This window comes from Mobula birostris, chromosome 15 (assembly GCF_030028105.1).
Source record: "Mobula birostris isolate sMobBir1 chromosome 15, sMobBir1.hap1, whole genome shotgun sequence".
Taxonomy (NCBI): Eukaryota; Metazoa; Chordata; class Chondrichthyes; order Myliobatiformes; family Myliobatidae; genus Mobula; species Mobula birostris.
The window spans coordinates 21,775,315-21,800,787 of NC_092384.1; the positions used below are offsets into that span (position 1 = coordinate 21,775,315).

Genomic DNA, 25,473 nt, shown 5'->3' on the forward strand with positions numbered 1-25,473 from the left:
CTAGTTTAAAGTCTCCCTAGTAGCCTTTGCAAATCTCCCTGCCAGGATATTGGTCCCCCTAGGATTCAAGTGTAACCCGTCCTTTTTGTACAGGTCACACCTGCGCCAAAAGAGGTCCCAATGATCCAGAAACTTGAATCCCTGCCCCCTGCTCCAATCCCTCAGCCACACACTTATCCTCCACCTCATTCCATTCCTACTCTCACTGTCGCGTGGCACAGGCAGTAATCCCGAGATTACTATCTTTGCAGTCCTTTTTCTCAACTACCTTCCCAACTCCCTATATTCTCCTTTCAGGACCTCTTCCCATTTCCTACCTATGTCATTGGTACCTATATGTACCACGACCTCTGGCTCCCCACCCTCCCACTTCAGGATATTTTGGACGCGACCAGAAACGTCCCAGACCCTGGACCACTACTTGGGTAGTGGGATCCAAGAGACAGTGCTGGAGGAGCATCAGCCCTTGAGCTTGTCCAACAGGTCTGAGATTCTTGGTCCCTGTGTGGATGAGAGTGGGGGCCATAGGAAGGATAAGCAATCTAACTGTGGCACCATGGTTCAAGGAGCCATTCAAGAGGGGGGAGAGTAGAGAAATGTAGTGGTAATAGGGGATAGTATAGTCAGGGGAATAGACAATTTTCTTTCGCAAGGATAGAGCATCCTGAAGGCTGTGTTGTCTGCCTGGTGCTGGGTTTGGGACATCTTATCTGACCTGCAGAGGAATTTGCAGTGGGAGGGGAAAGATCCAGTTGTCGTGGTCCATGCGGGTACCAACAACGTAGGTAGAACAAAGAAAGATGTTCTGCTGAGGGAATTTGATCACCTAGGGACTAAATTAAAAAGCTGAACCAAAAAAGTGGTAATCTCCGTATTACTACCTGAGCCACATGCAAATTGGCATAGAGTCAAGAAGATTAGAGAGTTAAATGTGGGAGAAACTGGTTTCAATTCACAGGAAATTGGCACCAGTATTGAGGAAGGAGGGAGCTGTACCAATGGGGCGGACCGTGATGGGACCTGGATCCTAGCGAATCGCATAACTAGGGCTGTGGATAGGACTTTAAACTAAATAGCAGGGGGGTGGGTTCAACAGATTGGAGAAGTATTGGAAAAGCAAAAGAGAAAAGTGTGCATAAAGATAAAGAAAAAATCAAAAGGTAAAAAAGAGAAAAATAAGAGTGAAGTGGAGAAAAATCAAGTGCAAAAGAGTAAAAGGTTACAAGATTTTAAAAGCACAATGAGTGTAAGGGCACTTTGTCTGAATGCTTGTAGTAATCGAAATAAGGTCAGTGAACTTGTGGCTCAAATCAGTACAAAGAGGTATGATTTAGTGACCATTACAGAAATTTGGTTGCAGGGTAGAGAGGATTGGTAATTAAATATCCAAGGATATCAGGTAATATGGAAGGATAGGCGGGAAGGTAAGGCAGGTGGGGAAGCGTTCTTAATTAAGAATGAGATCAGGGTGATAGTGAGAGATGATATAAGATCTAATGAGCAGAATGTTGAATACATCTGGGTAGAGATTAGGAATAATAAAAGTGAAAAAAAATGTTGGTGAGAGTTGTCTATCGGCTACCGAATAATAACATTACAGTGGCACAGGCAATAAACAGAGAAATATCTGAGGCATGTAAGAATGGAACAGCAGTTATTGTGGGGGACTTTAACTTGCACATAGATTGGGTGAATCAAGTTGATCGAGGCAGTCTTGAGGAAGACTTCATAGAATGCATACATGATAGCTTTCCTGAACAGCGTGTTCCTGAACCTACGAGGGAACGTGCTATCTAGATCTGGTCCTGTGCAATGAGACAGGTAAAATTAGTCATCTTGTTGTTAGTGATCCCCTTGGAAAGAGTGATCACAGTATGACTGAGTTTCTCGTACAAATGGAGGGTGCAATAGTTCAATCTAAAACCAGTGTATTATGCCTAAACAATGTAGACTAAATGGGATGAGGGAGGATTTGGCTAGTGTAGACTGGGAACACAGGCTATATGGTGGAACAGTTGAGGAATAGTGGAAGACTTTCAAAGGGGTTTTTCATGGTGCTCAACAAAAGTATATTCCAGTTAAAAGTAAAGACAGTAAATGTGGAGACAGCCAGCCTTGGATAACTAAGGAAATAAAGGAAGGCATCAAACGAAAAGCTCATGCATACAAAGGCACCAAGAGTAGTGGGAAATTGCAAGACTGGGAAAACTTTAAAAAGCAACAAAGTACCACTAAGTGAGCAATAAAGAAAGGAAAGAGAGGTTATGAAAATAAACTAGCACGAAATATAGAAATGGGTAGTAAAAGTTTTAATAATTATATAAAGGTGAAAAGGGTGGCTAAAGTGAATGTAGGTCCCTTGGAGGACAAGAAGGGGGAATTGATATTGGGTAATGAGGAAATGGCCAAGGCTCTGAATGACGACTTTGTGTTGGTCTTCATGGTGGAGGACGCATCTAACATACCAAAGAGAGATGTTATGGATGTGATGGGAGGTGAGGACCTCGATACAATAGATATCACTAAAGAGGTAGTGCTGAGCAAAATTGTGGGCCTAAAGATAGATAAGTCCCCTGGTCCTGTTGGAATGCATCCCAGGGTACTGAAAGAAATGGAAGAAGTTACGGTAGAGGCTTTCCTGATGATTTACCAAAATTCTCTGGACTCTGGGCAGGTCCCGGTGGATTGGAAGAGGGCAAATATCACGCCATTGTTCTAAAAAGAATGTAGGCAAAAGGCAGGTAACTATAGGCCAGTTAGTTTACCATCAATATATAGAGGGACCAATTAGAGGGGATGCAATATTGGATCTCCTGTTAGGAAACGAGTTAGGACAAGTGACGGAAGTCTTTGTAGGGGAGCACTTTGGCTCCAGTGATCATAACACCATTAGTTTCAATTTGATCATGGACAAGGATAGATCTGGTCCTAGGTTTGAGGTTCTGAACTGGAAGAAGGCCTAATTTGAAGAAATGAGAAAGGATCTAAAAAGCATGGATTGGGACAGGTTGTTCTCTGGCAAAGATGTGATTGGTAGGTGGGAAGCCCTCAAAGGGGAAATTTTGAGAGTGTAGAATTTGTATGTTCCTGTCAGGATTAAAGGCAAAGTGAATAGGAATAAGGAACCTTGGTTCTCAAGGGATATTGCAACTCTGATAAAGAAGAAGAGGGAGTTGTATGAAATGTATAGGAAACAGAGAGTAAATCAGGTGATTGAGGAGTATAGGAAGTGCAAGAAAATACTTAAGAAAGTAATCAGGAGGGCTAAAAGAAGACATGAGGTTGCCTTGGCAGTCAAAGTGAAGGATAATCCAAAGAGCTTTTACAGGTATATCAAGAGCAAAAGGATTGTAAGGGATAAAATTGGTCCTCTTGAAGATCAGAGTGGTCGGCTATGTGCAGAACCAAAGGAAGTGGGGGAGATCTTAAATAGGTTTTTTGCGTCTGTATTTACTAAAGAAACTGGCATAAAGTCTATGGAATTAAGGGAATCAAGTAGTGAGATCATGGAAACTGTACAGATTGAAAGGGAGGAGGTGCTTGCTGTCTTGAGGAAAATTAAAGTGGATAAATCCCCGGGACCTGACAGGGTGTTCCCTTGGACCTTGAAGGAGACTAGTGTTGAAATTACAGGGGCTCTGGCAGAAATGTTTAAAGTGTCGCTGTCTACGGGTGAGGTGCCGGAGGATTGGAGAGTGGCTCATGTTGTTCCGTTGTTTAAAAAAGGATCGAAAAGTAATCTGGGAAATTATAGGCCGGTAAGTTTAACGTCGGTAGTAGGTAAATTATTGGAGGGAGTACTAAGAGACAGAATCTACAAGCATTTGGATAGACAGAGACTTATTAGGGAGAGTCAACATGGCTTTGTACGTGGTAGGTCATGTTTGACCAATCTATTGGAGTTTTTCCAGGAGGTTACCAGGAAAGTGGATGAAGGGAAGGCAGTGGATATTGTCTACATGGACTTCAGTAAGGCCTTTGACAAGGTCCCGCATGGGAGGTTAGTTAGGAAAATTCAGTCGCTAGGTAGACATGGAGAGGTGGTAAATTGGATTAGACATTGGCTCAATGGAAGAAGCCAAAGAGTGGTAGTAGAGAATTGCTTCTCTGAGTGGAGGCCTGTGACTAGTGGTGTGCCACAGGGATCAGTGCTGGGTCCATTATTATTTGTCACCTATATCAATAATCTGGATGATAATTTGGTAAATTGGATCAGCAAATTTGCTGATGATACAAAGATTGGAGGTGTAGTAGACAGTGAGGAAGGTTTTCAGAGCCTGCAGAGGGACTTGGACCATCTGGAAAAATGGGCTGAAAAATGGCAGATGGAGATTAATACAGACAAGTGTGAGATATTGCACGTTGGAAGGACAAACCAAGGTAGAACATACAGGGTTAATGGTAAGGCACTGAGGATTGCAGTGGAACAGAGGGATCTGGGAATACAGATACAAGATTCCCTAAAAGTGGAGTCACAGGTAGATAGGGTCATAAAGAGAGCTTTTGGTACATTGGCCTTTATTAATCAAAGTATTGAGTAGAAGAGCTGGAATGTTATGATAAGGTTGTATAAGGCATTGGTGAGGCCGAATCTGGAGTATTGTGTTCAGTTTTGGTCACCAAATTACAGGAAGGGTATAAATAAGGTTGAAAGAGTGTAGAGAAGGTTTACAAGGATATTGCCAGGACTTGAGAAACTCAGTTACAGAGAAAGGTTGAATAGGTTAGGACTTTATTCCCTGGAGCGTAGAAGAATGAGGGGAGATTTGATAGAGGTATATAAAATTATGATGGGTATAGATAGAGTGAATGCAAGCAGGCTTTTTCCACTGAGGCAAGGAGAGAAAGAAACCAGAGGACATGGGTTAAGGGTGAGGGGGGAAAAGTTTAAAGGGAACATTAGGGGGTGCTTCTTCACACAGAGAGTGGTGGGAGTATGGAATGAGCTGCCAGATGAGGTGGTAAATACGGGTTCTTTTTTAACATTTAAGAATAACTTGGACAGATACATGGATGGGAGGTGTATGGAGGGATATGGTCCGTGTGCAGGTCAGTGGGACTAGGCAGAAAATGGTTCGGCACAGCCAAGAAGGGCCAAAAGGCCTGTTTCTGTGCTGTAGTTTTCTATGGTTTCTATGGTTTCTATCTGTAGTTGGGAAAATCTTGAGGCTATCATTAAAGAAATAGTAAGGCATCTGGAATGAAATGGATCCATCAGGCAGATGCAGAATGGATTCAGCAAAGGCAGGTGCTGTTTGACAAACTGACTGGAGTTCTTTGAGGATATAATGAGTGCAGTGGATAGAGGGGAACAGATGATAGTTATATACTTGGGTTTCCAGAAGGCATTCGATAAGGTGCCACATGAAAGATTTATCCATAAGATAAGGATGCATAGAGTTGGGGGTGATGTATTAGCATGGACAGAGGATGGGTTAACTAATAGAAATCAGAGAGTTGGGATACATGGGTGTTACTCTGGTTGGCGATCAGTGGTGAGTGGTGCGTGGTGTGTCACAGAGGTCAGTGCTGGCCCTGCAACTGTTCATGATATACATTAACGATCTAGAAGAGAGGGTTGAGTGTAGTGTATCTAAGTTTGCTGATGACACTAAATTGAGTGGAAAAGCAAATTGTATAGAAGATACGGAGAGTCTGCAGAGAGATATAGATTGGTTATGTGAGTGGGCAAGGGTCTGGGAGATGGAGTACAACGTTGGTAAATGCGAGTTCATCCACTTGGGAAGGAAAAATGGAAGAGCAGACTATTATTTAAATCTGCTGCATAGAGGGACTTGGGAGTGCTTGTATATGAATCACAGAAGGTTGGTTTTCAGGAGCTGCAGGCTATCAAGAGGGCAAATGGAATGTTGGCCTTCATTGCTAGAGAGATTGAATTGAAGAGTGGGGAGGTTATGCTGCAACTGTACAGGGTACTGGTGAGACCACACCTGGAGTACTGAGTGCATTTCTGGTCTCCTTACTTGAGGAAGGATATACTGGCTTTGGAGGTGGTGCAGAGGAGGTTCACCAGGTTGATTCCGGTGATGAAGGGGTTAGACTGTGTGGAGAGATTGAGTTGCCTGGGACTGTACTCACTGGAATTCAGAATAATGAGAGGAGATCTTATAGAAACATATAAAATTATGAAAGGGATAGAGAAGATAGAGGCAGGAAAGTTGTTTCCACTTGTAGTTGAGACTGGAACTCAGGGACATTGCCTCAAGATTCGGGGAAATAGATTTAAGACAGAGATGAGGAGGAACTGTTTTTCCCAAAGAGTGGTGAATCTGTGGAGTTCTGTGCCCAATGAAGCAGTGGAGGCTACTTCAGTAAATATATTTAAGACAAGATTGGTTAGAGTTTTGCACAGTAGGGGAATTAAGGCTGGTAGGTGGAGGTGAGACCATGGCCAGATTAGCCATGATTTTATTGAATGACGGAGCAGGCTCAATGGGACAGATGGCCGACTCCTGCTCCTATTTCTTAAGTTCTTACCTTCTTATGTAAAACGAGAAAATCTGCAGATGCCGGAAGTCTGAGCAACACACACAAAGTGCGGGAGGAGCTCAGCAGGCCAGGCAGCATCTATGGAAAAAAGTACTGCTGACATCTTGGGCCGAAACCCTTCAGCAGGACTGGAAAAAAAAAGGGCTGAGGAGTAGATTTAAAAGGTGAGGAGGCGGACAGGAGAGAGAAACACCAGGTAATAGGTGGAGGGGGAGGAATGAAGAAAAGAGCTAGGAAGTTGATTGGTGAAAGAGACAGAAGGCCATGGAAGAAAGTAAAAGGGGGGGCACCATAGGGAGGCGATGGGCAGGCAAGGAGAGAAGGTGAGAGAGGGAAAAGCGGATGGGAAATGATGAAGTGGGGGGCATTACCAGAATTTTGAGAAATCAATGTTCATGCCATCAGGTTGGAAGCTACCCAAACAGGGAATATAAGGTTTTGTTCCTCCAACCTAAGTGTGGTCTCATCAATACAGTGGAAGAGGCGATGGATGGATATGTCGGAATGGGAATGGGAAGTGGAATTAAAATGGGTGGCCACTGGGAGACCTCACTTGTTCTGGTGGACAGAGTGTAGATTTTTGACCAAGTGGCCTCCCAATCTATATCGGGTCTCACTGGTATACTGTCACCCGATGCGAACGTGGCCCAAGTTTGGAATGAGAGACACTGACAGGGGTCAATAGTTCACAGGCATTAATATGAACAGGGTTACAGGGAAAAGAAAACAATAAACCCTCGGCCAAACAGGGCTGTTAACTAAAGCTCTTAAATGGAAAACGAAGCTTACACTGCGGCTGAAAAGAACAACTAAATATAAGACAAATACTGCTAGTCTTCCGAGTCAGTTGACTGGACAGTCCAATTTCTCAGGCCGAATGCAGGCAGTGAAGCATTGCTGTGTCCATGAACAAGTCTCAACTAAAACTATGACGGAATGAATGGGTTAAATACTATCACAATAAAATGATAATCAGTTGACACATGCATATTCACGAGCACGATTGCCGAATCTGCTGTGCTGCTGAATCTGTGGTTCTGACATACACAGGAGGCCACACAGGGTGAACACAACAGACTCACAGGTCAAGTGTCGTCTCACCTGGAAGAACTGTTTGGGGCCCTGAATGGACACTTCACGCACACTTGATCTTTCCCTGACCCCCGTCATCTTATTTTTACTACAGATGTGCAGTCCCTATATACCTCCATCCCCCACCCAAGAAGACCTCAAAGCTTTTAATTATGGACACCAGACCTAACCAGTTCCCCTCCAGCACCACTCTCTCCTGCCTAGCGGAACCTGACCTCACTCAAAATAATTTCTCCTTTTGCTGCTCCCACTTCCTTCAAACAAAAGGTGTAGCCGTGGGCACTCGCATGGGTCGAGCCTGTTTGTCGGCTACGTGGAGCAGTCCATGTTGCAAGCCTACACTGGTGACTGTCCCACACTTTTCCTCTGCTACATCGACAATGGCATTGGTGCTGCTTCCTGACCCATGCTGAACTCCTCGACTTCACCCACTTTGCCTCCAACTTCTACTCTGCCCTCAGAGTCACCTGGTCCATTTTGACACCTTCCTTTCCTTTCTTGATCTCACTGTCTCTGTCTCCGGAGATAGCTTATCTACCGATGTCTATTACAAACCCACGGACTCTCACAGGTACCTGGACTACACCGCATCCCACCCTGCTACTTGTAAAAACACCATCCCCTTCTCAGAATTCCTCCGTCTCCTCTGCATCTGCTCTCAGGATGAGGCTTTCCATTCTAGAGTGAAGGAGATGTCCTCCTTTTTCAAATAAAGGGGCTTCCCTTCTTCCACCATCAACACTGCCCTCAACCACATCTCTTCCATTTCACACACGTCTGCTCTTACCCCATCCTCCCACCACCCTGGCAGGGATAGGATTCCTCTTGTCCTCACCTACCACCCCACCAGACTTCATGTCCAGCACATAATTCTCTGGAACTTCTGCCATCTCCAACAGGATCCCAGTACTAAGCACATCTTTCCCTCCCCCCCCAACTCCCTGCTTTCCGCAGGCATCACTCCCTACGTGAATTCCTTGTCCATTCGTCCCTCCTCATTGATCTCCCTCCTGGCATTATCCTTGCAAGTGGAACAACTGCTACACCTGCCCCTACACCTCCTCCCTCACTACCATCCAGGGCACAAACAGTCCTTCCAGGTGAGGCGACACTTCACCTGCGAGTCTGTTGGGGTCATATAACATGTTCGGTGCTCTTGGTGTGGTCCCTTGTATATCGGTGAGACCTGGTGTAGATTGGGAGACCGTTTGGCCTAGCATCTATGCTCCATCTGCCAGAATAAGCAAGATGTCCCAATGGCCACCCATTTTAATTCCACTTCCCATTCCCATTCCAATATGTCCATCCATGGCCTCCTCCACTGTCATAATGAGGCCACACTTAAGTTAGAAGAGCAACACCTTATATTCCGCAAACAACAGGAATTCTGCAGATGCTGGAAATTCAAGCAACACACATAAAAGTTGCTGGTGAACGCAGCAGGCCAGGCAGCATCTGTAGGAAGAGGTGCTGCCTGGCCTGCTGCGTTCACCAGCAACTTTTATGTGTGTTACCTTATATTCCGTCTGGTCAGCCTCCAACCTGATGGTATGAACATCGATTTCTCAAGCTTTCGGTAGTGCCCTCCCCCTTCACCATTTTCCATCCCCTTTTCCCTCTCTCACCTTATCTCCTTGCCCGCCCAAAGCCTCCCTCTGGTGCTCCTCCCCCCTTTTCTTTGTCTGTCTCTTTCCAATCAACTTCCCAGCTCTTCGCTTCATCCCTCTACCTCCAGGTTTCACCCATCACCTTGTGTTTCTCTCTCCCCTCACCCCACCTTTTAAATCTACTCCTCAGCTTTTTTTTGTCCAGTCCTTCCGAAGGGTTTCAGCCTGAAACATTGACTGTACTCTTTTCCATAAATGCTGCCTGGCCTGCAGAGTCTCTCCAGCATTTTGTGTGTTTTACAGAGGAATTTAAAGTCGCTGACCTTCTCACCTCTGTTCCCCTGATGAGGGCTCTGGTTTTCTTCTCCTGCAGTCAATGATTAGCTCCTTGGTTTTGCTGAAGTTGACTGAGAGTTTGTGGTAGTGACACCATTTAGCAAGATTTTCAATCTCCCTCCTATGTGCTGATTCATCATCATTTTTGACTGGGCCAGCAACAGTGGGAATGATCGTATTGAATGCAGAGCTGTAGTCAATGAAGAGCATCTGGGTGTGGCCATCTTTACTGTCCAGTGGAACCTTGATATCCTGGACACACGCTTAAAATCAACTGGAATCCTTTGATTCTCATAGGTTGAAAATTTGTAAAAAAAAAACAAATGATCCATCAATCAAATTGCCTATTCCTTAATTTTCACATTCACATTAGTGCCTGCCTAACTCACTTCTCCATCTGTGTCAGAGAAAGTGGGTTAAAGAGTTATTCACAGTTCATGAACACAATCTGGGTTTAAATAAAAGGCAGAAAGTCTGCTGTAGAAGATCTACATGGCCAGGTGCATCTGTGGTGAGGAAACAGCCAGTGTTTCAGCTTAGTGTTCTGAACTGGGAGAAGGAAAATTTTGCACTTTACGTTGCAGATGTCAGAAGTCTGAAATAAAAATAAAATGCAGGTCAGGTAGTACTTGTAGGGTTAGAAACAGATTAACTTTGCAGGTCACGGACCTTTCATCAGAATAGGGAAAGAGATCACTAAAAGTAGCTTTAAGTTGCAGAAAGGAAGTATAAGGCAGAGGGAATTTCTGTGATTTGGCAAGGCCAGGGTTGCCATGGGGATGAATCAACTGGTAGTTAGAGGGGAATTATGCCTTTGCCCACATTGTGTTGATGATAACAGGTGAATGCCTGCGATGAGATGGAGATCAAGGTAGAACAAGCATGAGAAAGCTTGCAGATGCTGGAGATCCAACACAACACACACAAAACACTGGAGGAACTCAGCAGGCCAGGCAGCAGCTAAGGAAAAGAAGGGCTGAGAGCCTTCTTCAGAACAAATGTTACTATTTCAGTCTCAGGAGGGCTGAGCAATACTTGTTGATCAATGTGGAGCGTAGAGGGAGTTGGAAGGGAAGTGGGGGGGGGTAGCGGTAGCACAGTGGTTAGAACAACACCATCACAGCATCAGCAACCTGGGTTCAATTCCCTCCGCAGTAGGTAAGGAGTTTGTTCGTTTTCCCCGTGACTGCATGGGTTTCCTCCCACGTTCCAAAGATGTACAGACGGGTTTGCAGATTAATCCGCCACGTGGGCCGCACGGATTCATTGGGCCGGAAGGGCCTGCAAATAAAATAAATAAATCACCAGGCTGAGCCCACAAGATGCAGAACACGTCAGACACCGGAAATACTCATCAAGTTGTACAGCTTCTGTACTGACGTTACCTCAGGACTGGCCACTTCCAACACAAAACTGGTCATCTGAAACTGTTGACTTTAACATTGAATTCCAGGTGTTGTTTTGAGTTTGCTGAGGGTTTGTTGCAACAGCACAGGAGGTCACAGACCAATACATTAGGGTGGGGATTAAAGTGAGAGGCAAACTGGAAGCTTGGTCATCCTTACACTCTAAAGGTGCACTACAAACAAACTCCCAGGGTAAAGGTGTCCAATCCGTATTTGATCTCTCCGATGTATGGAAGATCACATCGCTAGCTCAAACATTCTCTTCTCCAATCTAGTTAATGCTGCAGGAGGCAGAGCTCTTTAGATGAGGAGCCACACGGGAGTGCAGCAGTTAGTGCTGCAGCCTCTCAGCTCCAAGGACACTAGTTCAATCCCCGCCTCGGATAACGTCTACGCAAATACCACATGTCCTCCCTACGAACACAAGTTTATGTCAAGTGCTCCTGTTCTCTGCCAGTATTTGCACTGTCTGCTCTATGTTACCTCAATGTAGGTTTACGGCAGAAAAAAGGTAAGTTGGTAGAAATATGAATGAGAATACGTTGCAGGGTACGTAATGGGACTCCTGGGATTGTGCCCCAGGGATTCAAAATGGACCCAATGGGCAGCTCCTGGGATTCAGTATAGACCCAATGGACACCATCACCAGAAATGAGGGCACCATTGATCACACTGCCGTTCATAGATCACCCATGTTACCTCTGTCTCTATAGTGGCAGTGGTTTAAGTAGCCATGGGGGTTTGGGAGAGATCACTTCAAAGGTCTCCTCAATCAAGAGTAACTGTCCTCAATTCCATCCTGCAGAACACTTTTTGCTACTCGTCGATACCTCACCAGCTCCGTATGTGGAAAAAGCTGTTCAACAATGGGAAATAAGGCCAGTGACGCAATGCTTGCTCAAGTTCTGTCATTTGGGATAAAAGTTCTTCAAAACCATAAATGGACGACCTCATCTCCATCTGGCTGGGACGAGTTTGGCAAGGACCTTGCATACTGCAATTGTGACTATCCTCAAGCTGATATCAAGTTCAACTGCAGTAATCAGGGGGTAGCTTTGCTCCAGGTTGCCACGGGGATTCCTCACAATCACTCCTTGCCCCCACGCCCATCCTCCCGTCCCCCCACTGGATGAAGAGTTCCTTCCAAAGTCAATGTGGCCAATGTCCATCAGCAGCTGCAACAGATGTGGTCACCTGGTAACAACCTGAATAAAAATCATGAGCGGTACCAATCACTATAAATTTGTAATTTCACAAAGATCTTCAGCTCCTTCAGTCAAGAGGGATGATGGAGAATCCTGCTGAGATTTTGCTGCCCTAAGAAATGTCTCTATTTTTATGCCTACAAGTTATGATTTTTGACAGGTCCATCATAGGCCAGATCCCAGTACAGACCGGGGTTCACGTCACAGGCCGGATCCCAGTACAGACCAGGGTTCACGTCACAGGCCGGATCCCAGTACAGACTGAGGTTCACGTCACAGGCCGGATCCCAGTACAGACCGGGGTTCACGTCACAGGCCGGATCCCAGTGCAGACCGGGGTTCACGTCACAGGCCGGATCCCAGTACAGACCGGGGTTCACATCACAGGCCAGTCATCAATGCGGAGACAGCGTTTTGAGTCACTTTTGACTCACTCCCCCGTGGGGTATTGTACCTGCTGGAAATGTACATAATTCATCAGTGTCAGGGTCTGCAGATCATGCCCAGGATTCCCCAAGCAATAGTCAGTGCATTGCTAACCGACCGTCACAAGCACGGCGGGGACACAGTGGGTGGAGGTGCTGCCTCACAGCCCCAGAGACCCAAGTTCAATGCTGACCTCGGGTGCTGTCTATACGGAGTTTGCACGTTGCCCCGTTACTGTGTGTGCTTCCCCCCAGCTGCTCGGTCTCCTCGCACTCGCCAGAGACATGCAGGTTGGCAGGCTGTACGGTGAGGAGGTAGAATGCCAGATGGAGGACAATCCTGGTTCAACCATTGTGCTCTGTTCTGGTCGTTCCATTACAGCAAGGATGCTGAAGCTTTAGAGAGGGTGCCGAGGAGATTTTACCGGGATGCTGCCTGGATTAGGGAGCGTGTCTTATGAGGGTAGCTGAAGTGACTGAGGGTTTTTCCTCTTAGCAGTGCAGGAGGATGAGAGGTGACTTGATACAGCTGTACAAGAGGCTTACATAGTGTAGGTAGCCAGAGACTTTCTCCCAGGGCAGAAATGGTTAATATGACAGGGCATAATTTTGTATGTGATCAGAGGAAAGTATGGGGGGGGGGGGATTTACTTCTGACATTCTCTCCCCCCCCCCCACACACAGAGCAGTGTCAAGATAAATATATGATCAACGTGTGTATATACTATCCTGATATTCATTTTCTTGTGGGCATTCACAGTAAATCTCATGGGTAAACACAGAGGGTGTATGGGACAACCTACCAGGGACAGTGGTAGAGGCAGATGCATTCGGGACATTTAAAAAATTCCTAGAAAGGCACATGGATGATAGAGGGCTATGCAGGAGGGAACGGTTGGATCGATCTTGGAGTAGTTTAAAAGGCTGGCACAACACATTGTGCCAAAGGGACTGCACAAAACTGCCGTGGCTGATGGGCCAGCACACACTCAGTAGGTGGGCTGAAGGGCCTACTTCTGGCTTGTATCCTGTACAGCTCAGAGCAGATGCTTTTAAATTTGCAATTACACCAGCAGTGCAGAAAGGGGAAAAAAACACCTTGTTGGCACTTGGTTAAAGAGCAGAAGTCGTCTGTACACGAATGTTAAAAACTTTGCTAGCAGACGAGGTTGAACGGTTTAAGGCTGCGGCTGGGATGAGGCTCAGTTGGACGTTGGACTGATTTGTTTGCAGTGTGCTGGAAGCACTTCACAAAAGCGGTGGCTCAGATGTTACTATAAAGGAGTGGGAAAGTTGAAAGCACAATTAGCCTCCATGGCAACATGATCTCGTTCATCACCGCCCCCTCCGGTTCCCTCCTCTCAAACGTTTTCATAACCGTCATCTTGCTTACTTAAGACATCACGTCATCTGCTGTGACTTCCAATGGGAATTTCATCATCTTTTCTCGAATGAAAACATGACCGACTCTATAGATTAATTATCTATATGCACAGAATCTTTGCATAGAGTACTAAGAAACATCAAAAGAACACCAACGTTATCTCAAAAAAAACCTTGTCACAATCAGAACCAAGAAAAATAAATCTTGATGTTAAACACATCCATGAGTACTTTAAGAATAGAAATTTATTAAAAAAAACATCTCTTTAGGGACATAAATTGAACCACAAGAGACCAACAGTTCACATCAGATGTTTCTGCCTGAATGTTGTGTTCGAGATTTACACCCACCTTTGCTGACACATCTGTCCCTTGCCTTTCTCCCAAATGGGTGACGATGATTTTGAAATGAAAAAGGTGCTCAATGTGCAGATTATGCAAGAGAAGCGCACACAAAATACTGGAGGAACTCAACAGGCCAGGCAGCATCTATGGAGAGGGATAAACCAGTCAGTGTTTCAGATTCATCAGGACTGATGAAGGGTCTTGGCCCGAAACGTCAACAGTTTATTCCTCTCCATAGATGCTGCCTGGTCTGCTGAGTTCATCCAACATTTTGCATGTGTTGCCTTGGATTTCCAGCAACAGTAAATTTGCGACGTTGGTAGAGTTGGATGATGTAGGCCATGGGTTGGGTGAATTAGAAACAAACTCGTTGTTCAAAATATTTTTGTTGGTGTGTTGTACCAACTCTATAGGCTGTCAATGGTCCATGGACCAAGAGACTCATTATATATTAATCATATAGCTTGGAAACTGGCCATCACTTAGTGCTGACTGTCATAAATTATCTTTATTAATCCACTTCATGGGCACCTAGATTTGGTTCATACACTTGTGCCAGTATCTGTGCATTCAGTTCCTCTGTCACAAGACTGTACTGATGCAGTTAGCAAGGAGAAAGAAGATCACAGACAGGAATTTGCAAATGTTTGTTGCAGCATTTGTGATGTGCCATCTGCCTCCATTGTCGCTCGGCCACATGTATGCCAGGATTCCTACTTATCCATTCTTGGCAGGCATGAACAGTGCTGGAACCTCTGAAGAAAAGATCTTACCTTTGTTGCTTACATCTCATGTTGTTCAGCCAGTTGCTAATATTTATCTACACTAGTATTTCCAACGTGAGGAATGGAATACTGGTGGTCTGAATCAAGGGTTTGATAAATGTTACACTAGGCCAAATCAAACAAAAACTAATACTTTAATTTAAAAGCATGGACTTTCAATTTAACTTTCCCTGGATTTCTCAGGCTAAAGCATCCAACTAGATTTATGCACAGTATGGTTGTGAATTTTTTTTTTTAAATGGTTTGGCACAGAGTGCTCAACCCCTTCAGACTGGCATCTCGAATTAACCTAGCCTTCTCAACCCAGCAAATCTTGATTCTGCAACCACTAGATTCACAGCAACTACTTCTTTTGGCAATGACGTCCACCTCTGCTGCTAAATTTGCACCACAGTAAAAGAGCGTGCTGTCCAAAGGTAATGGCTGAAGTCGTGGAAAGCACCAATGGATCTGTTCTCATTGAACAGTTTTTGAATGGCAGAGCACACAGGATCGAAATGAATGAAGAAATGACTTCAAATCGCCCACTCCTGTTTTCAACAAATCGGAATGTGGGGGTTGTAAATATTGAACTTGGAAATAATACCCAGATATTAAAATAATTAAACTGAAGTTATTGGAAAATCTGAAATGAAATCAGACAATACTAGAAGTACTCAGTGAGTCAAGGCAGCATCAGTTTTATTGAAGATTCCAGACGTGGAATATAGCCATTTCTCTGTTGCCCGTTTAAGTGTATTCAGTATTACTGTTTATAAATTGGGAAAAGAATACCTAATTCAAAAAGGCACAAGAGATTCTGCATATGTTGGAAATATATTGCAACACAAAAAAAAAATCCATGGGTGCTGCCTGATCTGCTGAGTTCCTTTTGAATGCTTTACTCTTAGTCATAGAGAAGTACAGCACAGAAACAGGCCCTTCGGCCCATTAAGTCCACACTGAAAACATAAACTGCCTCCACTCATCGACCTCCACCAGGAACATTGCCCCATACCCCTACCATCCATGCAACTTCGCTTAAATGTTGAAGTCGAGCTCGCATGCACCACTTGTGCTAGCAGGTCATTCCACACTCTCAAGACCCTCTGAGTGAAGAAATTTCTCTTCATGTTCCCCTTAAACTTTTCACCCTTAGCCCACAACCTCTGGTTGTAGTCCCACCCAACCTCCGTGGAAAAAGCCCCATCTATAACCCTCAATTTTGTATACCTCTATCAAATTTCCTCTCAATCTTCTACATACTAAGGAATACAGTCCTAACCTATTCAATCTTTCCTTATAACTCAGGTCCTCCAGACCTGGCAACATCCTTGTAAATTTTCTCTGTACTCTTTCAACTTTATTTACATCTTTCCTGTACATAGGTGACCAAAACTGCACACAATACTCCAAATTAGGCCTCACCAACATCTTATACAACTTCAATGTAACATTCCATCTCATATATTCAATACAGTACATTGACTTATGAAGGCCATTGTACCAAAAGCTTTCTTTATGAACCTGTGATGCCACTTACAATGAAATATGGACCTGGCTTCTCAGCTCTCTTTGTTCTACCACACTTCTCAGTACCCTACCATTTACTGTGCAAGACCTACTCAGTCGGTCCTACTGAAGTGCAACACATCGCATTTGTCTGCATTAAATTCAATCTGCCATTTTTCCAGCTAATGCAGATCCCCGATAGCTATGATAGCCTTCCTTGCTGTCAACTACACACCCATTCTTGGTGTCATCCACAAATTTGTTGATCTAGTTAACCACATTATCATCCAGATCATTGATAAAGATGACAAACAAAGGGCCCCAGCACTGATCCCTACAGCACACCACTAGTCACAGGTCTCCAGAGAGACAACCATTTACTATCACTCTCTGGCTTCTCCCTCAAGGCCAATGTCCAATCCAATTTACTACCTCACCTTGAATGCTGAATGACTGAACCTTCACGACCTGTTCCCAATGAGAGTCCTAGTCAAAAGCCTTAAGTCCATGTAGACATCATCCACTTTCCTGGTAACTTCCTCAAAACACCAAGATTGGTTAGAGATGACCTACCACACATGAAGCTATGCTAATTGTCCTTAATGAGGACATGTCTATCCAAATACTTACATTACATAGCTGGTCTTTTAGAATACCTTCTGATAACTTTCCCACAACTGATGTCAGACTCACTGGCCTGTGATTCATAGTTTATGTTTACAGCCTTTAACAGTGAAACAAAATTGGATGTCCTCCAATCCTCTGATACCTCTCCTGTCACTAAGGATGATTTAAATATCTCTGCTAGGACCCTGGTAATTTCTGCACTTGCCTCCCGCAGGGTCTGAGGGAAAACTCTGGGGATTTATCCACCCTGATTTGCATCATGATAGCAAACACTTCCTCCTCTGTAATCTGTGCAGGGTCCATGAAGTTGATGCTGCTTTGCCTCACTTCTATAGACTCTGTATCAGTCTTCTGAGTAAATACAGATGCAAAGAATGCATTCAAGATCTCTCCCACCTGTTTTGGCTCCTCATGTAAATTACCATTCTGATCTTCCAGTGGACTCATTTCTTACCCTGCAATCCTTTTGCTCTTAACTGTAGAATTTCTTAGGATTGTCCTTCACCTTGTCTGCCAGAGCAACTTCGTGCCTTTGTTTAGCTCTCCTGATTCCCTTCTTAGGTGATCTCTTGCGTATCTTGTACTCCATAAGCACCTCATTTGTTCCTACTTGCAAACACCTTTTTTTAAACCAGGGCCTCAGTACCTCTTGAAAACCTAGGTTCCTATAAACTGACAATAAACTGGACTGGTCAAAGAACACTGAGGCTGTCTACAAGAAGAGTCAGAGCCACCTCTATTTCCTGAGGAGACTGAGGTCCTGCTGAGGATGCTCTACAAGTCTGTGGGGGCCAGTGCTATCGTGTTTGCTGTTGTGTGCTGGGGCAGCAGGCTGAGGGTAGCAGACACCAACAGAATCAGCAAACTCATTCGTAAGGCCAGTGATGTTGTGGGGATGGAACTAGACTCTCTCACGGTGGTGTCTGAAAAGAGGATGCTGTCCAAGTTGCATGCCATCTTGGACAATGTCTCCCATCCACTACATAATGTACTGGGTGGGCACAGGAGTATGTTCAGCCAGAGACTCATTCCTCCGAGATGCAACACTGAGCGTCATAGGAAGTCATTCCTGCCTGTGGCCATCAAACTTTACAACTCCTCCCTTGGGAGGGTCAGACACCCTGAGCCAATAGGCTGGTCCTGGACTTATTTCCTGGCATAATTTACATATTACTATTTAATTATTTATGGTTTTACTACTATTTAATTATTTATGGTGCAACTGTAATGAAAACCAATTTCCCTCGGGATCAATAAAGTATGACTATGACTACACTCATTATCTTTACCTTTTATTCTGACAGACACATACAAGCTTTGTACTCTCAAAATTTCACTTCTGAAGGCCTCCCACTTACCAAGTACACCTTTGCCAAAAACCAGCCTGCCCCAATTCACACTTGTCAGATCAATTCTGATATCAAAAATTGGTCTTTCTCCAATCTAGAATCCCAACCCACCGATGAGGCCTATCTTTTTGCCTATTTACTTTAAAATTAATGGCATTGTGATCACTAGATGCAAAGTGTTCCCCTACACAAAATTCTGTCACCTGCCCAGTCCCATTCCCCAATAGCAGATCCTGTATCGTACACTCTCTCATTGGGACATAAAGAAAAATCTTAACATGCTATATCTACAAGTTTATGTAAGTTAAGGGAAAGACTGGAAAATACTGGACGTATCTGAGTAGGAGTGCAGGAAGCAAATGGGATATAGTTCAAAAGTGAAACCAAACCAGTTTCATATCAATTGAAACTAATCTCATCCTAATCTGTAACTAGATTGATGGAGCTTTAAGCAACGTGTATTCTGGAGCACAGATTTCACTCATCAGTGAAATGACTCTCCTTCAGCTCCAATTTACTGCACTCTGCAGTTCTTCAGCAGGATACCCAACAAGGAAAAACCTTAAACTTTGAGGTTGTTCTACACATGGCATCACAAGAATGACACTAATTCCTACTGGGTTGTGACATAAAGCTTTCTAGAACATGCTATAATACCTATAGCTTTCCATACAAGGCAAATTCAATTTTTAACACAACTTTCACCAAACCTTCTCATCCTTTCCACTAGCTTGCTACAACAAATAGGCAAACATTCAATATTCATTTTAAGAATAGCACAGAATTATTGTGACCAATTCTCCTAAGTGGAATAGTATCTCAACAAAATTGACAGCCACAGACCACAACTTCCAGTTATCACTATAATTTGAAAAAGCAAGTTTTATTAAATAGAAATAAATTGCAATTTGACAACTTAAAAAGTGCTTGGTAGATCAAACATTAATTTTACCGTTACAAGTTCGCATTCTGGAACAAAATTCTTTATAGATCTCAACTTGGCTCATTATATAAACTAGAAATGTATTAACAATTAGTCAATCAAAAGCAAGTTGATACAGTGCAGCAGATATAAATTTATTAACACTACATGAGATTCTACTGCCTGGGCAATGCTGTACAAGGGGCACATTCCACTCTGCAAAGTAAACTGTAGTTTCACAGGACCCCAGTAGTTGCATTTGAGAAAGACAATATTACAATATCCCTCAGTTACTGAGTTCATAATTGCTTGTCAATAAAAGATCAAATTTTCTCAAAATAACAGGCTTAGTAAACATTTCATTAATGCCCAGTCAGACTGAGGTTTAAGATTACATGTTATACGGTACTGTACATAAGGAATATTATTCCCAAGTTCAGCATTGAGAAGAGATGGATAAAACAGACAGTCTGGTTTAAACGGCCAAGTTCAATTTTTCCTTCATTTAGTGTTTCATAACCATAGCACAAGTCCAGGAAACCATTAACAGACATTGGGCCACCAAAACTAACAACTCCTTTGTAAAGGATATCAACTGATATATCTGGGGTCTGGTTCAAGTTCGGAAGAAAAACTTTAAAATCATACCACTGATTCTAAGAATCAACATGACTTTAACTTATAAACTTAAAAAAAAATCACTGCACAAAAATATGCAAGATAAACTGATGATTCAGCAGAGTATAAAAATAATGCCATACATTCAAATCCCTGGACTGAAATCTCCTACTGCATTTTGATCAACAGGCATCACTCAGTGGTTCTAGTGACTGACTGACCAATCGTGCTGATTCACCAGCTAGGGAAGCTTGAAACAGTAATGTCGTTTGATTCTAGAATTTGATGAGAGAACCACAACCTGATTCGAATGCTCTAACATGAGAAATTACAAATATATTGCTTGGGAAGAGAATTTGCACAAAAGACTACTTTCAAAATATACTGACCTTTATTTACAATTACATTTCTCCTTTATATAGATTCTCTTCAGCATTCACAATGAGTCAATATTTTGCAATAAAACAGTAGAAAGTTAATTTCTTCATCTGCATAGTTAAGCCAGCGTACATATCAAGTACTGGAACTCGTCTATCCAGGGTTACAATTTCTTTTACTATACTATCAGAGTCCAAAACATACGAGACCCTAGTGATAACAGGAATTCAAAGTAAAGAACTTTCTGGGGATTGGGCTATACAAACAAAACCACTAAGATACCAAATCTCTCTTAAGCAATATAGCAACAGACTTAATGTCTTCGGCACCTATAAGCCGATTCTTAATTGAAACATCTTCCCACTAACTTGCATTGCAGCACCTTCCAGTTGAATTTCCAACTGTATATGCTGTCTGTGGACCCACTGATGTAAACCCATCAATTTTATGTTAGTGCAAAATAAACCTCTTACCTGTAGACAAGGCAATTCCCCTTGCAAAGGGGAAAACACAGAACTAATTCAATGCAAAAAAGTGGACATGGGGCAAGTTCTTTACAGCCTAAGCTTTTATTAAATACTGGCGAATATAAAGCAGCTAGTCAGAGCGCCACAGGGGCCTGATATTTAAAGAGAAATAAATGCACAGTATTTGCCAACTGTCTTCCAGGTGATGTAGGGATCTGTTCAGTAACTTGAATGAAAACTACCAGAAAACCTTCAGCAATGAGTTTACAGAAGAGAAAAAACAATGGGGAATCTACACCACTGGCAAAAGAACAACATAGCTGAAAACCCAGTCAGACTTTCAAGTGAGAAGACCATAGGTACTTTTACAGAAATTAGGCAATTAAACCAGTTATAACTTTGGAATGCGGGTTTCACTGTTCCTCAAATCCACAAACATGGGAATTAACACTAAGTAAAACATGATAATTAATTTGTGCAGATAGATTTTTTTTCCCTTTTTCAAAATGCTTACTAACCCAAGACAGCTAAAAATTCAAAGCCTAAACATTAGTGTTAATACTTCCTACAATACACAAATGCTTCGACAAGATTTATTGATATCAATGTCCAAAAATATATTTAACAATTAATTAATAAATATTGATCAACAGGCAATACAGCTCTCTGAGATCAGGCACTTTTGTAAGAAAAGAAGGGACATAATATTTGGACAAATCAGTAAGCATTGAAGCTTGTAGCCTTTTCCAGATGCAGAGGACTCCTACATGCAGCTGAAGACTAGGTTCTGGCCATTTGTAGGAATGTATTGGATAGAGATTCTCGAGAGGCTGGCTGATTGACGAGGCATTAATTGTGTGGATCTGAAGGTTCATTGTAGATATCAGTGACTCTTCTCAAAGTTTTCTTCAGGAATTACAGTTTTAAATGGGTAGTCCCACATCCTACTAGTAATTCCAAATCCTAAATGGGAAAGGATAAATGGACAGATTAGATGCTGCAGCACACTTGAGAAATTTCCAATTAGCTCATGAAGAATGACATCAAGTTTCATGGAATGCAAGCTTTGAGACTAATTTCCTGGTTTATTAATATTGATGGTTGATTTGTTCCCCAATTAATATTTGGTCAATTCAGTTGGAAATACTCCCCATCTTTGTACACTAAACCAGAGTATTTACACCTTTGAGTGAGGGCCAGTGATCTTCATCTACCCCTGCCTGACAAATCCAACATTTATTGCTCAAATTCAAACAGAGAATGACTACTGGGTACAGTAGAAATCAGTCAGCCCTCAGAATCTCTCAAACACTTGTCAGAGTATCTTAAACACAAAAGATTCTGCAGCTGTTTGAAATCCAGAGTAACACACACACACACACACAAAATGCTGGAGAAACTCAGCAGGTCAGGCAGCATCTATGGAGAGGAATAAACAGTTGATGTTCTGGACAAAGACCGAAAATGTCGACTGTTTTTTTCCCTCTCCACAGATGCTGCCTGTCCTGCTGCATCAGAATACGTCAGCAGCATGAGGGAACAAACAGGGTAACAGATGCAGAAAATCATACCTAAAGGACCCTATCCAAATATCTACTCCAGGTTTACTGGAACTTTTGCTGTTATAATAGCTTTAGCATCTGGTGCAGAGTCCCCCTGGCCCCAGCTCACATTTTAAACTTAAGACAGTAGTTATTCCACAATGCTCACGTCAGACATGAGCGTGGGAAATCATGTCAACACATCCCTCATCACACAGACCAGCAGCTGCATGAAAACCCCTCAACATTTATAACATTGCCAGAAGGGACTGAAATTATTTCATTAATATCAGATTTAGAAATAATAACTTAGGAAGAATGGCTGCTTGCAGTGATAACTTTCTTGGAATTTTCAATGTGCTTGAGGAAATCATTGAATTTGACTCTGGGTTCAAAGCTGCCCATGGCAGTGTTGGGATAGTCTGCACAGAGCAGTTCTTATTCACTCATTTCTGGGTAATCCTGTCTGATGATCATTGTTTGAATTCAAGAACAGACCTGGATTCACTTTGAAGCAAAAAGTGAACAACATTCAATTCTATACCCCCGATGTCAATGACTAAGCAAAGTAAAACAGGCCTTCAATCAAACATTTGAAGAGAAACAAGCCCTGAAAATAAAAAAACAGTAGATGCTAGAAACCTAAAACCAAAACAGAAAATGGTGAAAATACTCAGGAAATCAGGTGGCATCTGTGGGAAGAGAAATAGAGTTGATGTTTCAGGTGGAACATCATCTGCCAGAACCAAAATGGAGACTTTGTTTAGTCATTGACATCGGGGGTACAGAGTTGAATGTTGCTCACTTTTTGTGAAGCTGCAGGAAGTGTGGAGCAGGAGATGTCTCTGGTAGGGTAAAACTGGGAATTATTTGGCTAACACCCACTTTTCAACCACATGGCCACTTTTAAATTCCTCATCAGATTCCTAGTGCGACCAAATTGGTTTATGTCCTTCTGGACTGTCAGTGAGGCCCAAACGCAAACGTGTGGAATCACGCCTCATTTTCCATCTCAGCACTGTGCAGCCTTCTGGGTTGAATAGTGAACTCTGCAACTTCATATCATTTGGGAGGGAAGGAGGAAATGGCGGCGCGACGCAGCGCGCACGGCCGCTCCAAAATGATATCGTATTTGTTAAGCAGGGGCCGTGCACAATCCTGATTTGATGGAGACGGACATGAGAAGCATGGAGGAACATCTGGAGAAACTTCTGAAATGCCTGCTTCGCTGCCACTGCTACTGTGCGATCGAGAATCTCCAGAGGGGAAGGCCCCAAATCCTCGGCTTTGCCTATTGCCTGTTGCCGGGGTCAAAGCGCTCGGCAGAGATGGTGCTTGGTGTCGGAGGGCTGGTCGGAGGTTTGAAGTTTTCAGACTGACTCAAGAGTCGGCTGTGGTCGGGTGCTTCCAGGATGCTGCATCGGCAAGTTTGCAGCGCTGGAAGCTCATGGTAGGGAGAGCTTTTTTCCTTCCTTCTACCATCTGCGTGAGATGATGGGACTTTCTAGAGACTAAGATTTTTTTTTTTTTACCCTGCCCATGGTCTGTTCTTCATCAAATTACGATGTTGCTTTGCACTGTTGTAACTATATGTTATAATTATGTGGTTTTTGTCAGTTTTTCAGTCTTGGTTTGTCTTGTGTTTCTGTGATATCATTCTGGAGGAACATTGTATCACTTCTTAATGCATGCATTGCTAAATGACAATAAAAGAGGACTGTGCGTTCTCAATCTAATTTTTCAGACGGCATCAGCCATCATTCTGTGACACCGGCTCAGCTTGTATTTTATTCCCCCTCGAGTGGAGGACTTGCCCAGCCTGACTCAACGCCCACACTCTTCTTCCTGGGTTCTTCTGCTGATATCCTCACCCTCTCACTGCTCCCATTCACTCAATGACTAGGTAACCTTTATCCGCTTGGTCACTCAGTATTAATTGTTTCACATCACCACCCCTCCCCAACCCCTGCAGTTTAACAAGCTTCTTTTTGTCTCCAATTTGAAAGATTATCTGTTTGTCCTCCCACAGATTCAGACTGACCTGCTGAGTATACATAGCACTTTCTGTTTTTGTTTCAGTATTCAAGCTCTGAAGTCCAGAAGACTAGAGGAATCTCCAGCCAGAAAATAGGCTGTGGGGAAAATGGTCAACTGAGGGCATTTTATGGAAGTACAGGAGATAAGGTCTGTCACCTTGACACAGCAAAGAGAGCTTTTCAGGCTAGATGTAAAGAGAATAATGGAAGAAAATTTTATGAAAATCAGTTGGATGCTTAATTTGGAGAAGACAGAGGAAAATTACTCCTTTTAAAAATGTTAAGATTGGTTGAAGAGTGACAAATCCTATTGGAGATACAACAATGTTCCAAGTATTATATAGAAAACTGTCAGAATCAGATCTGCATGTAAATTTTGTTGCAGCAGCAGTACAGTCTCCTGGCAGACATCGTTTTCCTTTGTACAGTGGATTCCAGTTAATTGAGACACATCAAGCAACACCAGTGCATTTTGGCCCAATTAAGCAGCCACCCTAATTAGTCGAAGTTTCATGGAAGTAGTTAAAAATGAATAAAAAAGACAAATTTCAAATGAGTAACAAATTACGTATTTAAATGAAACAGAGAACATATTAGAACACTACCAACATTACAAAACTGTATTAGTTCCTAGCAGTTATTGGAGGAATTCATCCAGCATATCACCCTATGTTACCGCATTCTTTTGATTGACTGTAAGTGAACTAAATCAGTGCAGACATCTAGTGCAGATAATGGATTGCCTTCAATAAATGCATCCTCCAACTCTTCACTTTCATGGTAACATTCAGGATGACCGCTGATAACTTCAAATTCTTCATAGTTCCTAACTTGCTGAAATAGTGAAATTGATTCATTTTTACACCCAGACATTTTCTGGCACCTCCAAGTCTGAATGCTTGAAACTGCAGTGAGCAAAACAGTTCTGAATTGTCTTACTGCCAACTCTC

General features: G+C 43.1%; 1 protein-coding gene and 1 long non-coding RNA gene across 2 annotated transcripts in view; one reads left to right on the forward strand and one right to left on the reverse strand.

Moving 5' to 3' along the window:
- Positions 1-25,163, forward strand: part of LOC140210461 (uncharacterized) — an 89,403-nt gene extending 64,240 nt beyond the window's left edge. Inside the window, exon 3 of the long non-coding RNA XR_011889239.1 lies at positions 24,567-25,163. This is a non-coding gene — a long non-coding RNA (uncharacterized lncRNA). The remainder of the gene's footprint in view (positions 1-24,566) is intronic.
- The window catches only part of fa2h (fatty acid 2-hydroxylase), a 109,445-nt gene continuing 103,401 nt past the window's right edge, over positions 19,430-25,473 (reverse strand). The window contains exon 7 of the mRNA XM_072279432.1: positions 19,430-21,909. Coding sequence (XP_072135533.1) covers positions 21,830-21,909 — 80 coding nt within the window. The 3' untranslated portion in view covers positions 19,430-21,829. The remainder of the gene's footprint in view (positions 21,910-25,473) is intronic.